The 17,557-nt window shown below is 37.7% G+C and overlaps 1 protein-coding gene across 5 annotated transcripts in view; it reads left to right on the forward strand.

Moving 5' to 3' along the window:
• Positions 1-17,557, forward strand: part of LOC106668465 (tetraspanin-5) — an 88,300-nt gene that overhangs the window by 62,377 nt on the left and 8,366 nt on the right. For all 5 annotated transcript variants that reach the window (XM_014397262.2, XM_014397264.2, XM_014397265.2 and 2 more), the window contains exons 4-6: positions 7,063-7,137; positions 12,047-12,145; positions 13,393-13,521. In XM_014397262.2, the coding sequence (XP_014252748.1) occupies positions 7,063-7,137; positions 12,047-12,145; positions 13,393-13,521 (303 nt within the window). The remainder of the gene's footprint in view (positions 1-7,062; positions 7,138-12,046; positions 12,146-13,392; positions 13,522-17,557) is intronic.

The raw sequence follows: 17,557 nt of genomic DNA on the forward strand, positions 1-17,557 counted from the left end.
ATGTTTATATTTTTATTTTTTACTTTTGTTTTGTACATTTTACTTCCGCATACACTGAAAAATAGAAGAATGTGAATTTTAATTACCACAATCGTAATTTAGTTTAGAAAATGAATTCTGGAACGGGTTGGTTCTAGATAAGGAAGTAAGCCTTCCGTGATTTGGATGGCGTTTTGTCAACCCTCTAAGTTTTAACGAGTTGCACCGCACCTCGTTGAAAAACCAACTCCAAAACTTGGGTTTTTCAACATCGGAAGAATATTCACATACTGTCAACATAAACCTTGATTCGACAATATAAGTAAAACTGACAGTTCTTTTTTTTTTAAATTGGGGCTATTGAATAGCGATTGTTCAAACATTGTTTTGCAGATCGATAATTCAGTCATTATCTGAAAAACTGCTCAAAAATGTATAGAGATGTTACCTAGTCCGTAGTATTTATTTTCCCTAGCAATTTTATTTTATTTTTGTTATAAATTGCATTAAAATTTATTAGAAATAATTATTTTTTTCCTGAAGGATAGTTTAATTAAGGGGTTTTAAAAAATTACAAAATAAAAGGTTTTAATTCCATAATTGTGTTTATTGGACACAATAATTTTTTTTTTAAACAATTACGTGTATAATGTTCTTTGTTGGCTAAAACATCTGTGTACCTCTTAGGCATACTGTTGATAAGGTTATCACTAATTTCATTAGGAATATCACACCATAGATTTTGCAACGCTGCACCCAGTTGTTGCAGGTCAGCTGATTGCTGAGGTGGACGATTCAGCTCAGGTTCAAGGTGGGCCATTACAGGTAAATTTGTAAATGATTGGATTATGGAGTCAAGGTCCTGAAGTAGGGGATATTGTCGAAAGTTCGACGACGGAAGTGATAGTTATCTTTCCAATTGGCCTTATACATAATTGTTAAACCTCGTTTTATCATGGGTCGGGGGGAGGAATTAACATTTAATTACATTTTGCAAACAATTTTCATTAAGGCATAAATAATAAATTTAATTTTCACTCCGTCTTTGAAAGTTACGAAATATTAATTACAATAATTAACGAGAAAGTTCAACTGGCTGCGGATAGTGATTAAAAAGCCTTCTTCGCAACGCATCCCACATGTGCTCAATGAGATTGATGAAGAACTCTACCTACGAGGTCTGGCATAGTCATCGAAAATCCCTGCCAATGAGAACCCTGGTTTGAGGGATGTATTCCTCGATAATTTCTTGGAGATAACGGACTGCGGTGAGGTTGCCGTCAACAATAAGGAGTCTGGTTCGTCCTCCATTTTAAATAACAATGGAACCCAGATCATTACACCGACTCCTCCAAATGCGCTGAAGGGTGCACTGGGGCATTGTACGCATCCTCTGTTCTCGGTAGACCCTTCGGCGCCTGCTGTCATAATATATACTCAACAGTAAACATAACAGCAATCCAATTGTTGTTTTCATCTAGGCGCTCGCTGCACCATTTCTCCTCTGTAGCTGGTGGCGGGCTGTTGCTGAAGGTCGTCTCAAAGGGGCATATGACATAAGGCCAACACCCCACAAACGATTGGTACTTAAAGGCCCCAAAACATCTTTTACTTCATTTAGGATCTAGGGGATATTACGGAAAGGGTTCCATCTTGCAGCAATGACAATATTTCTGCCCTCCCTTATCGTTGTAATGCACTGAGATCCACTACAGGCCTCCTATTGCCACTTCCAGTCTCTGGGAATTTGGCCAACTGCCTCTGCGATATCTGCTTGCCGGTGACCACTGACTCATTTTGCGAACTTCTGGTTCAGATATGATGTCTTTCCATGTTTAAAGAGAATACATCTGGATTAAAATGGAGAAAAGACGTTTGTTTACAAAATGAGAGTTTACTATTCTTAAGTAAATCCGTTATCAAAAATGACGATTAAAATTTTTTGTTTGTGTTTGGTTTGTACTTTCTATTTTGTTTAATCCAATTAACAAGAATATATCGGCTAATTTAATGAAAATTAATAGAATAAGAATAAATTACAAATGTCCCTATTCATTTTTGAGCAGTTTATTTGGTACAGTACTCTTGCGGTGCCGTTGGGTTTCGCTTGATAAAAGATTATTTCTCTACTGTTTGAAAATGAATTTTTTTAAGTCTAGTGGTGTTAAAACATTTTTCAAGTAGATAACTTAATTGGGCATTAGTCATATGCAGTTGGGCAAATAATGAAAAATATATACACCAGCATCAACACTAATTGAAGGTTATGAGGAGGTATCAACCCAGTGGCTGACATTGCTTTCCCGTATACTCGGTCGTCCTTAAAAGGACAATGAGGATCTTTAAGTCCGCACCTAGCCTTCCGACCTTATCGGACTTTTGTTCTCAAGATGAGAGTTGATGCACCACAGAAGTGTGTTAAGGCCGCAGCAGTGGGGTAGAGGGGCCAAGACAACCTCGCTCCCCGCTTGCCCATTCCGAGTGGTCGGGTCTGCATCAAGCATCGAACCGTATGCCGCGCGCAAAGTGCTACCTAAGCCGAAATACATTAGCCTGATCTCCCGCGCACTCCCTGGATAGAGAAGGCTACTCTATCTCCCAGAGTATTGGGGCTTCCCAAGCGTAGAAACTACCGGATCCGCTCTGGTCACGGTTTTGTTTAAAGTGGAATTGCTAGCCACGCTGTAGAGGAGACTGCCTACGGTAAAAGCCGCCAATCGAGCTCAACCTACACATGCGTGCAAAGCATACTCGATTCACTACCCATTCCCATCCGCCACTACTCACGCATTCGAGGGACTCTGACAGCGTAATCATAGCGTCCTCAACGCTTATCCGCTTCGGTCCGATCCGCCGTATCCCGTGAGACCGGGTGTATGACGATGGTCAAACGCAAGTTTCGTGCGAACGTCACAGAAATGCTCTTCTCTAAGTTCCCGCCAGGGATGTCACCACGAACCACTACAAGTCCATTCTCAGTGTAACAGGGGCTGAACCTTGGAACATTTCTGTTACCCCGTTGTACAGATGGTTACGCATCCTCCCCCGTCTAGCATCTGGTACCCTAACCCTCGTGTGCTCTGAGAAGGCACCCGCCGCCCATGCCGAGCCGAGGCCGACACGAGTACAGCTTGTGCTTTAGAGAGAACAGCCCTCAGGGCTACACCATTATTTTGCGCCCGGACAGCCCCCTTGTAACCAAGGGTTGGGAGGGGTCGCAGGGAACAATGAAGGAACCTGGATTGAGAAGGGACGTGGATGAGAACACGAGGTACACCTTTCTTGGTCCCCGAGCCGTAACCACATTGTACCATCCGTCGTCGTCGTGGGCTGGGTGGATTCCAGTGGCTATCAGCGACTGGACAAAATCAGCAAAGATGGCAGGCGTATGGCATATTTAGATTATGGTAAATTACAGTTTCGAATATACCAGGGCACGTGTTAATCCGCAGAACACGATTTTGGTTATCTTGGATTCTTTTTAATTCTGAGTCACTAGCTGACCCCAGGAAAGGTGACGCTTACTACCAAATAGGACGGAGAAGTGATAGGCAAAACAACCTTTTGTTGAAGTGAAAGTGATGAACTCTGTCAAGAACGGGTTTTACTTCGGATTCGCCTTAAAAGTCGTTTAATCTGTATATGTTTTGAATATGTTAATCTTTTATGGAGTGTGACGCCTAATTATTTACATTTAGTTCCAATATCCAACAATTTTATGGTTACCGTTGTACTTAAGATTAAATTTTCATAATAATAAAAGCATAAATATTTTAACGATTATAACGTAGTAAATTAATCTTTGAAGTATTAGATGATATGGATTGTAGACAAATAGTCTTTTTATGTTTTTATGCAGATATAAAAAAAGGACTATAGTAAATTTAATAGGATAAAATTGGAATACAATATTTCAGCAAATACGCTTTTATAAATGGTGTAAAAATAATTAATTATATACAACGTGTTGAACTGTGTTTTGGTTTTACGGATAATCAACTTAAACAATAATTAAGAGGCACAAAGAATAATGCTTGAAATCATATGATATGTACATGGAATTATATTGTCTAGCTTCAATGCCGACAACTCTGGAGATTAAATGAACTTAAATGAACTGTTAAATGCTTAGTTGATTAAAATAATATTTATTCATTATTAAAGTAATGAAATAATAACGACTAATTCGTAAATGTATAGATTAAATTAAAAAAATAAATGCACATATCACACTAACGTATTTTTATTGTATCGGTAAACATTCGAAAAATTGCGAACTCTTCTATAATATCGCAATAATACAATCAATAAAAAATTGATCCTAATTCACTAGTTTTCGTGGTCCGCTTGACCAATTAATATCGTTCAATTAATTAAGGTTTTTAGTTGAGATAAAAAGTCAATGTCACGAGCGGGATTCGAACCCACGACCTTCGGCTAGATATTTCATGGTGAATTTAAATTAAATTAATTAAAATGAAGTACTTCACTAATGCTCTCTGTGGCCATTTCATTTGTCGCCGAGAAACAAATAGATTACACGACATTTGAAAAATGGCAAAAAGGAGGAAAAATTCAAAAGGTGGGGTTGAGATGGGAAGTTAGTGTCCGACTGGATCGAAGTCACTATAGCTCAAGTGGTCACTTCTCCTATCACTTCTCCCAGTACATCGGCAATTCCAGCTTTTGAAATTTACAATAAATTACTGGCAGGCCTCGAGAATCATCAATCTCGGGTGTTGGTTGACCTAGGTCTTATCCGTGCAGCCACCGAGGCTAGGCTCCAGGGAGTATCAACATCTAGGTCATTTCATCCCCCAAGCAGTCTCAAAATCCAAACCCGTTCGCACTCTCACTTACTATTATATTCATATATTCCTATTTGCATACTATTCACTCAGGGTGGTGGATATTCCCTCCATCCTCTATCACTATCTACACATATGTAATTAATCTAATTGAGGGTCAATGGGTTGCAATATTCCGCCATTGGCTCCTTTAAACTACACATTCAACGAGATATCGATGAAGTACTGAATACAGTAAAACAAAAAAATCTTCTCTAAACAGGGGACCTAGATACTTACTACCGTCCTCAAGCTCAATATGGAAAAAAGGAATGGCACCTTTCAGTTAAACGGGTCATATCGAGCAACATTCGTTTTTCATAACAAAAGAGCTTAAAGCCGGGAACACACTTACCGTTGCAATGTTACCCGATACTACTCGACGCCTTGCCACGTTTTGGTAGGATGTGCACATCTATGCGACGTCAAGCACAAGCTACGTACAGTCACATAGCGTGTATCAGAAATCGCAACGCCTCTTTTGTCCTTAATGCATTATTTCAGCAAAACCATGTAATAAATTGTTAGTTAAATTTTATGAGTACACCATGTAATAAATTATTTAAATTTAATTGTTTCAAAAAATTCACTAATTTCGTGGTCCGCTTGACCAATTAATATATTACAATTAATTAAGGTTTTTTAGTTGAGATAAAAAAGTCAGTGGCACGAGCGGGATTCGAACCCACGATCTTCGACTAGATACGCCGCTGCTCTACCACTTGAGCTATCGTGACCTCGATCCTCTCGGACACTAACTTCTCATCTCGACCCCACCTTTTGAATTTTCCCTCCTTTTTGCCATTTCAAATTAATTAATTGTTTTAAATAAAGTTATTCCGGTGTTTTGATAAATTTTCGGCCTAACCATCATAATTAAATAATTTTTATAAAAACTCATGAATTTTTGATCTCGTTTAATTTGGGTTATATTAAAATAATAATGTGGTAATTAATATAACGACAAAATTACATATACATAGTTTGAAATAAACTAAAAAAATATGACGTCCTGTTCTGACGCTACTCGACGAAAATTGTGTAATCGTATGAGCAAAACCATGAAATAAATTGTTAGTCAAATTTTATGAGCAAAACCGTCTAATCAATTGTTAGTTAAATTCATTATATCAAAAACTGGTATTCCGGTGTTTTGATCAATGTTCTACCAAACTATTAAAATTATTATTTTTTAAATAAAAACTAATGAATTTTTGAACGCGGTTAATTTGGTTTATATTAAAATTAGTATGTTGTACTTAATATAACGACAATAATACATGTAGTTTGAAGAAAACTGTGTGTGTCCGGTTCTTTTGTCTTCGACTGTAATCGATGCTACCCGACGAAAATCTGGACAGTGGGGATCTCGTAGCGTAGAGTAGGGTAGCGTTGCGTAGCATCGGGCAGATGTGCAAGGGGGGTAATACAATCTTATGGAAAATTGGACTTTGGATTTGCGTCGGGTAGCGTCGCATGGCGTTGCATAGGGTAGTGAGTTCCCTCCGGGCTTAAGTTAAGAACTAAGTGGAAGAAAAAGAATGCGTTGTTTACATGATTGCTTACTTACAGTTTACACAATTTCTGTAATTAAATCAATTCATCGTAACAATTAATTGTTTCAGTTAATTATTCGTTTTATGCAAGGTCTAGGTTGAGATGAAAAAGTTAGTGTCATGAGCGAGATTCGAACCCACGACCTTCGGCTTAGACAATCGAATACTGCTCGTTCATCTCAACCAAGACTTTATATAAAAAGAATAGTTAAATGAAATAATGAATACGGTCAATTAAACATAATTGGATAAACATTAATGTGTAGTTTATCGTATAACTGTTGTATTATGATTTTGTTTTTGTTTTTTTGTTCAGGGTAAAAGATCGTAAGAACCTTTTTGAAAATTTTTGTATTGCCATCTGTACAAACCTCAAATATTGTGCAATAAGCTACACTATCTCATTTTATAATGTTATATCATGAGGGTTAAATTTTTAAAATTTTAGGGAAATAAACAATGATTTTTTTCATGTTATCATCGTGAGTGATTTTGAAGTAATATTGGAATATAAATTATTTTATTTACCGTTATTATTTCTCTATTGTATTTTTAAAATTAATTTTAATGTTTGAATTGTACGAATATCTTGTGGCTCATTAAGGTTCTACCATCAGCTTACCCCTTTCAGGAATATGACTTTTTTAAAGTTTTAATTTTTTTTCTTATTTATTTTTCAGTACGCTCTCTTCCTAGCCATCATCCTATTGTTGGAGATGACAGCCGGTATAATGGGCTTCATATTTAAAGACTGGGTAAGTGCCATTTCCCTATCTTCTGGCTAGAAGGGCAATTTCCACGCCGCGTTTCCGCCCGGACCCAATTTCACCGCCTTTCGGGAGCCTGCAAAATGAAAAAAAAATCGGTTTGTCTGAACGCTTTGTCAGCGGTGAAAAAGGAGAAAACGGACGTGAATAGTCCAATGAGCCCTAACAGAATAAAGTGAAAGCTCGCCCGCCGTGTATAAATCACCCGTCCGATGACAAAACACCACAGTCGCAATTAAGGAGCAGTTCATCAACTCTTCCTGCCCTAAATAACACAATAACAATTCGCTATGCCACGTTCATAGATGGACTTATCAGACGAATAATTTGCTCACACAAAAATTCCAATCACTACGATAAAAAACCTATAATACAATAATATAGCAATTTTTTCGAATAATAGTCACGTAGAAAACGATAACGGAAACACTCTTCTACTTCATTACATTTTCCTGACCCAAACATTATGTTGACCTCCAATAGTCCAGACTGTTTGACTGTATATCAACACAAATGCACCACCTCCAGTGTCATTAAGGTTGTTTAAATTCATGTCTCCATTTCACGTTAACTCATTTTGGTAGAATGTATGCTTATTTATGCAATTCAGTGCGATTTGGGTTTTAATATGGGCGGAAGAGTTATATCTCTAAAGTGGAGACTTTCTTAATTGAACTCTTCTTTCCAAACATTGCCTTTCTTCTCGGTGTCGATTTATGTTGGAGCACTTAATACCGGACGATAGGTCGTATGACTTTTTTGCATAAATCATAAAACATCGTTAATAACGACTTGCAATTCGGATCTAAAAGAGGTTCTTTTCAGCCTCACCGTTTTGATACAAAAGTGCCACGAACGTAGAAAGGAAGTCTTTACACTTTCATAGTCCACGAAAAAGCTTTTGATAGTCCGACTCACCAGGCTCGTTAAATTTCTCCAGCCAACCAGTGTCGATGGAAAAAAGGTTCACACCGTAAAAAATAAGGCTTCTACAAAAGAAGTACAGAGTTAAACAGGGTTCCACATTAGCAAAGAGAAAAGCGATAGTAACATCCTAATGAAGGATCCCAAGAGACGACATGAACTTCGGATGTTCGAGTTCAACCAAACAAATTTAAGTACAAAAAAATCGCACTATCTGCTGGTACACTGACGGATCTAGAACGCAGAAAGGTATGTGGGTAGGATAATTGGTCTTGGTAGGCAGTAAAGCAGCCATCAAAGCACTTAGTTTAAATATCATTAGCTCAAATATGGTGTTGATTTGCAAAACTATCTGACCTACTGATACTTGTCACCCTCTGCTGGATCACAGGGCATGTGGGCAGTATACGGTAAAGGGTGAGCGGACGTTCTTGCATCAAAAGGGGCTGCTATACCGCTGATACGTCCTGAGGCATGTATTGGAATTCACACTATCTAATGACTATCATAGACAAAAAACAAATGGAAATGAGGAAACAGTGGAATTCACTCATTGGACAATCCAAAAACGTTCTAGCAAATTTTGGAAGAAAGAAACAACAGAATATATCAAAGGAAGCTAAGAAAGCTGAGGAATACTGGTATAACTGCATGGTGCACGTGCATATTCTGCAAAGATGCAGAGGAGACACCAACACACCTATCTATGGCCGCGGGAGGCAGTGTTTTAGGATGTACAACAACTGTAGGAGAAATTGAACCACACAACATTACAGTACAACACAAATACAGAACGGGGGATACAATAGCTCTCAAAGGCAGCAGTATAACACACCCTGCATATTACATCTACATCTACAAACCGGGGTTCAGGCTCACGTTCAGTTTAACTTCTACGCAAAGCGAACCTCTAAGTAACTATCGACGGTTTAAACGTAGGAATAAAAATAAGTGAAGGGCGTAAACCTTCATTTACGTCGATTGATCAGTAATTACGGCAGGTGCATCAAAGATTGCCAATTACTTCTCGCCAAAACAAAACGCTGGTCTTGCCATAGGCGTGTATGGCCTTAGTCGCCATTACCATGGCACAGCATCTTTCCACTCGATAACGCAGCCAATGCGTTTTTTCAATTAAAATCTGGATTTCTGATAACCTGGATCCGGAATCAAATGCCGTATAAAATAAGCCCACCTCTGCCACGTTAACATAACCTCAGACGTAGACAGTAGGTGGCCAAAAGATTCGTCTAACTTGCCCACTTGACGACTAGAGGACATTGAGATGTAAACTCAAAGGAGAATGCTCCGAAAACCCTGGTTCTGCAAAATCTCCAACACCCAGGTCCTCCAGATATACTCTGGTCAGAAGCTGTTAACAACAATAATATAAAATGGAAGAAAATAGGATAATTCTGACACTTTGAGAGGAGAGAAGTACCTCCTACCCGATTCGATTCTAAAGGGGAAAATTGAGGGACGTCGCTGGATCGGGAAGAACGATTGGCTTGATTGGTCTGGCAACCGAAGCTTTTCCAGATAGTGCAGGACAGAAGAGTCCTTACCGCGGTGATCGTCGTGATGAACAGAAAATACATAAGATGTATGAACAACAAAACAAAATAAGATAATTCAAATGTCAAATGTTGAGCTTGTGTGACGTCTCTTCGAATGATATTTATAACCGAGCAGATTCACTAAATCGCAATTGTTCAAATTGTTTATTAAATAAATAAACACCCCTTAATAATTCCGTGACAATTCCACATTCAATTTCCGTTCCAAAAAAAAATCAGCCAACATGCAACATAGTGAAACAGGGTATACTAAACGTTGTCACCTCTAAATCAGTGTAGTTTCAAAAAGAAAAAACATTCTTAAAAATCTCATGTTCAAATTTGCAAGTGTTTTATTATTTTTTGAGTGAATTAAAAGCTTAACAAAACCCGGCCACATGCTAAATCATTGTAGGTTAAACACTTTCGTAAAGTCCATTAAATTCACTAATTTCGTGGTCCGCTTGACCAATTAATACTTTACAATTAATTAAGGTTTTTAGTTGAGATGAAAAAAAGTTAATGGCACGAGAGGGATTCGAACCCACGACTTTCGGCTAGATACGCCGCTGCTCTACCACCTGAGCTATCGTGACCTCGATCCACTCGGACATCTACTCCCCATCTCAAGGAGGGAAAACTCATAAGGTGGGGTTGAGATGGGGATGTCCGAGTGGATCGAGGTCACGATAGCTCAGGTGGTAGAGCAGCGGCGTATCTAGCCGAAGGTCGTGGGTTCGAATCCCTCTCGTGCCATTAACTTTTTTTCATCTCAACTAAAAACCTTAATTAATTGTAAAGTACTTTCGTAAAGCTTCTTCTTATATAGATTTATCCATTTTTTACTTACAGTTCTTGCTCATATTGTCAGGGGTCAGGGTTGTTAAAACATTGGAAAAATAACAACCAGCTCTCTTGTATATATGGAATGTATTTCGGGACTCACATATCCCCTCTTCAGCGAAAACTTGTCAAATGCCTACAACTTGTCAAATTTCAGAAAAACTTCTTTATCTAATATGCTTTACGGTGATATATCCGGGTTTTTAAATAACGCGTTAGTAGAGTTGAAAAATCAACGTAAAGCATATAAGAAGAAGAAGTTTTTGTAAAATTTGACAAGTTGTAGGTATTTTTTTGTAACCTCAGTAGAACGTGCAATCATGACCAAAATTTTAAATTTTGTAATTTTGACATGTTCCAACTGATATTGGCTAACATTTTATGTCATTCAGATTATTGCAAATAGTATCTTTCAGCAAATTTAGCGTTCTTTCAAATGATGTAATTGGATTTATTGTAGTCTCAACATTTTGGAAGTTGTAAGCGTTTTTATGTGGTAAGGTAGTGAAAAGTTGAAAAAAACAAAAATGAACAAAATCTTCAAAATAGAGAACTTTCCGAAAATTTTCTCCTGAGCATTTTTTGCTCCAAACGAAGAGCAGAATCGATTCCCTGAGTTTCGTCATAAGGAACTGGGATATCCTGAATATGCAAGGGAGTTGGTTGTTATTGTTCCAAGTTTTTAACAAAACTGACCACTTTTCTCATGTTTTCTTTTGATATGTTTATACCAATTGGCTTTTTGAAGAACAAAACGTTCTGATGTTAAACGATGCAAGGGTTGCTATTGTTGCAAGACAAAGAGCTGCCACCTCGCTCACAGGACCCAGTCCTTCTTTTGGATGGGAACTTCTTGGAATAAAGGATAATTTCAGAGTGAGGAAGCAGAATAAAGACATTATATAACGCATAATAAGAAACGGTAAAAAGTTCAAAATCAGGTTTTTTGTGGGCATGGAGATCCAAAGGACATCCCAGAAAGCTCGGCGTCGACTCGGTATGATAATGCAAAGAGGCGGAAAAGTCGCGAAGACTTCTGCAGGTAGATTGTTGTTCTTCACTTCTCTGCTGATAAAAGTGTTTGGTTACTAAAAAAAAGTGTGGTTGAATTATAACCGGGTCAAGAAACCTAGCGGAACTCACCGATATATATAGTATGGAAGATACTATATTTCTTAAAGGATAGAACATAACCTCATAAATCATAATAAATCATTAATCATATGATGTTAATTTTTTCAAACAATTACCTGCTTAGCGTCAATGTTCGTTGATAACGTACAAAAAATTAAAATGGAAGGAACAGCCAAGTTTGTCAGGTGCTTCTACACCTCAAATTTAACATCCTTCTTTGTTTGTTCACTACGTTTATTGTTTCTCTTATGTGCTTTGTTTGACTTTTTCGTTGAATTTTTCTTGTCTTATTTGTAGTGAATCACCCTATATATTTTTTTCATCACCCTCTCATGTTTCAATTACCCTTTAGTTAAAACAACTGAGGATTCTTTTTATACAGTACAACAAGTAATATCAATTTTATGCCCGTTATGTGACTTTTTAATTTATGCTTTCAGATAAAGTTGCAAGCCACTGATGGTTTTCAAGCATTTATCATTCACTACAGAGAAGACCCAGACCAGCAAAATCTCATCGACTGGATCCAAGAAGATTGGGTAAATTTTATTACGTAATCAAACTGTAAATTTATTTCGTCCAGATGCTCGTTTAATATTTTTCACTTTACTCAGCAATTCTTCATAAATTTTATGTTTTTGATGTAGACAAACAATCGACGAGTAATATTATCAAATATTATTTTAAAAATTTATTCGGTCCTTCTAAAATCATCAGGTGTGTTTAAAACTCGGACTTTGTTCAGCATCCGTTTAAACAGTTCCATGATTTCTCATGATTCACTAGTTTTCGTGGTCCGCTTGACCAATTAATATATTTCAATTAATTAAAGTTTTTAGTTTATTGAGGTTTTAGTTTAGTTGGGGGGGGGATAGGGGGTTTTCAGTTGAGATAAAAAAGTCATTGTCACGAGTGGGATTCGAACCCACGATCTTCGGCTAGATACACCGCTGCTCTACTACTTGAGCTATCGCGATCTCGAACCACTCGGACACTAACTTCCCATCTCAACCCCACTTTTTCAATTTTCCCTCCTTTTTGCCATTTTTCATAAGATTGTTCTTTGAGGGAATCACCAGCTGAAACGTTAATTGACATCGTGCTAATAAAACACCACTTTCAGCGGTTTGCATTGCATTGTATTTTTTCCTATTGTGATAGGACTTTTTCAACTTTCATTGCAGACCGTAGCTGGGAATTTATTTGTGAGTAAGCTCATTAAGCTTCCTTAAGTGCACTTCGCGATATTGCACCTTGTTAGGTTCATTAGGAACTTTCAGGTTGATAAACACTTCTGCTGGTACCGTCCCAGATATTTTTAAAATTTATCTCGCATATTGTTTCCGTTCGTTCACAGGCACTCAGAAAATTCTACCTTAAAATAAATCCATTATATTTAGTGGACTATTGACCAAATGAATGGTAAAAACGGAAAATTCGAAAGGTTGTAGGTTGAGATGGGGAGTTGGTGCAGGAGTGGATCGAAGTCATTCATAGCTCAAGTCGTAAGAGCAGCGGCGTATTTAGCCCGAAGGTCGTGGGTTCGAATCCCGCTGGTGACACTAGCTTTTTCATTTCAACCAAAACCTTACATAAACAGATTAAGTACTTAAAATAAATGTCAGTTATTATTTAATTATAATGAACTGTAGTACCGTTTCTTTATGACTTTATGACTATGTCTATACCAAGTTTTCCCCTTAGAATATCAAACAAACCAACCCTAGGAAAACTGGCATAATTTATAGGCGATTTTAGGTTTAATTTTTTGTTTGTTTGTTAACAGTTACAGTGCTGCGGAATAGAAGGACCAAAAGACTGGGATAAAAACAATTATTTTAATTGTTCTTCGCAAGCCGTCGGAAGCCGAGAAGCATGCGGCGTGCCATTTTCCTGCTGTAAACGGAAAGCTAACGTAAGTATTTTAATTAAGTTCGGGTTTTATTTATTACCAGTTATATTATTTAATAAATTTAATAAAATGTTATTTTAGTTCAGTTATGTATAAACTTTCTTTCAAGTAAAGCTTTTGATTTCTTTGACTCTGCTAGACGTAGACAAAAATATTAATTTTCCATTATTGTATGTTTATCTTCGTTTACATTCGATTTGAACAGCTGTGTGATTGAATAATTTTGAATAATTGATAATTATTATAAGCACAGTCGGCGATGTTAGACAGAATTAAGACAAATCTTGTTAAAAAAAAAAAAAAAAGGATTTAGTGCTTAATTAAACTGCGCGTTTCTTATTTTTATACAATACGTTCTTCAATTTTCTTACATTTTGTCTGATATTTTAACAAGAAAATTTTTAAATGGCGACAATGTCGATGATGACTACGTTTTCCATTTTTCTTACGTGTTAATTTAGCCAAAGAATGGGCTTGAAATCTTTTCAACGCAAGAAAAGTCCCACAGCTTTAACCATTTGAATACATTTTCGCTGTTGAAAAGAACCCCTTTGTTCGACTTGGAACTCGTTTAAGGGGGTGAAAAATATCGACCGATTTATTATAATAAACTCCAATCTTTTCTGGCATTTTGGTATGGCTGAAGTGAAAATTCACTAGAGATACGCTAAATAGTTTTATGTATCTAAGTGTGACGTGTGAAAACACTTAAATCTAACCCATAACGAATGCCCATATTTTTTTTCAGCATGTTAAACTATCCTATGGAAAATGTATTATAATAATTTTATTATAGCAATCGTCATATTTGCTTGGTTTAGCATCTTTACAGATGCGTTATCAACAGGCCTTTTTCCGCGGATTTTGTATATATTTTGTCATATTTAGATAATATGTACATACATAACCGTAAAATATTTACGATTGAAGAAAAATCCATATAGTTTCAAAATGGATCAACAGAAAAAATGGAGAATTATAGGAGGAACTAAAAAATAAGGTTAATAAAAAAAAGGTTTGCGTCTATTTTTTAATTCAAATAATTTTAAAATATTAAAATAGAAAACAGTTAAAAGTTAAATGCACCTTTTCAATTAATTAAGGTTTTTAGTCGAGATGAAAAAAAAGGAAGAAAGAATCCAAACCGATTACACGACATTTGAAAAATGGCAAAAGGAGGGAAAACTCATAAGGTGGGGTTGAGATGGGAAGTTAATGTCCGAGTGGATCGAAGTCACGATAGCTCAGGTGGTAGAGCAGCGGCGTATCTAGCCGAAGGTCGTGGGTTCGAATCCCTCTCGTGCCATTAACTTTTTTTCATGTCGACTAAAAACCTTAATTAATTGAAAAGTATTAATTGGTCAAGCGGACCACGAAAATAGTGAAGTTAAATACGCCGTTGTTAAAACAGCCTGATTTACACGTTGCCGGTAGGCGTGCCAGTTGATCCTGCAAATAGCGACTGGTAAGGGGTCGTCAGTGATTGGCACTGCCAGCGTGCTAATCACTAGTATTGCTAGAGAAAGAAAAAAGTTTGATTTACTGGCACTCCCCCTCCACTTTTTTGGACTGGCACCTTGCTGCTTTCACTGTGTAAACGCATCAGGTTTTTGAAGTTTGATGATTGCCTCATCGAACAACAAATCGGTAAAGTCTCATAACTGCTTTGAATTCCCGAGGCTCTTTCAGACGAGGCAACTAGTTGATTCAAATAGTTTAACGGACGGGTGTCAAGGAGTGCAACGTGGTACCAAATGTTTGAGAATCGCCTGGACCCTTTCACACGCAGGCAACTCGTCCGCCCAGGCGGGTGTGGTCAGTAGGTACAAGTGCCGCTCACGTTCCCATCCCCACTGGTTGACTCCACTCAAAAGACACTGCTCGGCATTCGTCCTTCACACCAGTCGCCTAGTCGACGGAGGGTGAAGCGTTGCCATTGCAAGTTTCAATGTTGAGCAGTTCACAGGGGCACTCTCAACACGACACGCAAGAATGGCACAATTACACTTTGAGCCCTGAAGATGATCTCAATAAAAATCGAAACGTTGGCACGATAAAGAAAATGTTTTTCTGAAAGCTACATCACACCAGTCCGCATCTCACGATTTCCTAATAATCGTTGGCCAGTTCATTGATGATATTCGTATTAGTCCCGTAATATGGGACATGAGGTGTGAGGAAGTAGGAAGTAGCACAACAGTATTTGGGAGAAAGCGCCCGTTTCCCAATTCCATAACCACGGATAAACCCACGCTTTTCTTTACTGGGTTTCCTTTGCTTCTCTTTTGGCAGAAGAGCAAGCACAAGAAGTGCTTCTGCTTCCTCGGGTTCTAACATGTACTGACCTCCCGTTGGGAAGAGAGGTTATTCTACAATTAGCCTGGTGTGAAACCGAGTTTTCACACGGCAGTAAACTGGTTGAGAGTCAACCGGGCAACTTAGTTGAATCAATCAAATCGCCTCGTCTGAAAGAGGCTTAGGATCTGTTGAATGTAGCTCTCTTAAAATAGTTTCTGATGCTCCTATTTCTTTAGTATGCGTCTAACCTAGTACCCACGTCCTTTCCCCTTTTCTTCTGTTCTCTCGTAGCAATTCAACCCATCTCAAGAAACAAAATTTTCGTTGGAACAAAAATTGGATAGATTTTTCAAGCACTAGACTATGAAGCCCACATTTTAGTGATAATAGGCGAAGTGTCAAAAGAGGAGAGGAAAGCTGTCAGCTGTACTGACTACTACTTGCAAACGTAAAGGAATACTGCCAGAATTTCCAGACGCTGGCACTAGTCAAAAATGTACCTCAAGTTGCTTCCCAGTAAACAACTATTGCCCGCCCCTGTCGGTGCCAATGCTGTAAGTACCTCAACTGGCATATCATTAGCATCAAGTACACAGCAAAAGAGTTTTTTTGCGTTCGTACGTTCAGAGATGTCAGGAGAGACATTCCATTGTATTCGGAAGAATCAGCGAGAATCTAATGCCTTGCCAGCAGGCGTTTCTTTATAACTGGCTGCAAACCATTTGGCCTAGTTAAGAGGTGGTTGTGAAGACTATGAAATCTATAATTCCGACGAAACTGGACTGTCTTACGTTTCGACGTTACGTTTTAAACACGAAAACTCTAGTGGTGGAAAGCTTTCAAAAGAAAGGATGACTGTTACGGTTGCTCCAAATCTAACTGGAACTGAAAAATTAAAATATTTAACGATCGGAAAATATAAAAAAACCGAGGGTGCTTAAAAGCATAAAATCTGTGCCAGTTGGCTACCATTCCATTTCTAAATCATGGATGACGGGGGTCATTTTTGAAAAATGGTTGCAGAAATGAGACCAAGAACCTATTCGTACAAAAAAGTCCTTGTGGACAACTGCCCAACAGACCCTTCAGTTAATGGCCTTCAAGCGGTTAAATTAACTTTTTCCCTCCCAACACAACAATGTTACAAGCTATGGACTAGGGAGTGATAAAATCATTGAAAGTTAATTTCAGAATTTTTTATTTAAATCGACGACATTGAAATTAAGAGAACCGAAGATCTCAATACTGGATGCTAACAACGCTAGAAAATGCGTGGAATTGTGTAAAACCTACGATTTTGATTTTTCTGACATTCTGTATTCGGAATTGACAATTCTTCCACCTCTCAAATTCAAGGATGGAAGAATTAAGTCAACAAGGACGGATTATACATAATAGAATGAAGAAGGATAAAAACGGACAAGGTAAATATGAATTAAAATAGTACAAATGACAGCATCCTTAATTAAGTAAATTTAACTGTTATTCTCTGCTATGCTGACAAAACTGACATGTAAAATTTTATAGTATAACAAAATATAAGTAGGTAGCACATACAGTAAAGGTTTCTTCGATTTAGGTCATGCGTTAGATCAACCGAGTTTAAACTCTCGCGTGATTTAGATTCATGAACATGCCCTCGGAAAAGCCGGCCGAGCATAACGGCCGCGGAGGTCGGCAAGGATTTTTCCTCTTTACGGTGGTGAAGAAATTAAAAAAGTACCGGATTTCCACCTCCGGA

Source organism: Cimex lectularius, unplaced genomic scaffold (assembly GCF_000648675.2).
Source record: "Cimex lectularius strain Harlan isolate CLEC.00 unplaced genomic scaffold, Clec_2.1 scaffold36, whole genome shotgun sequence".
Lineage (NCBI taxonomy): Eukaryota > Metazoa > Arthropoda > Insecta > Hemiptera > Cimicidae > Cimex > Cimex lectularius.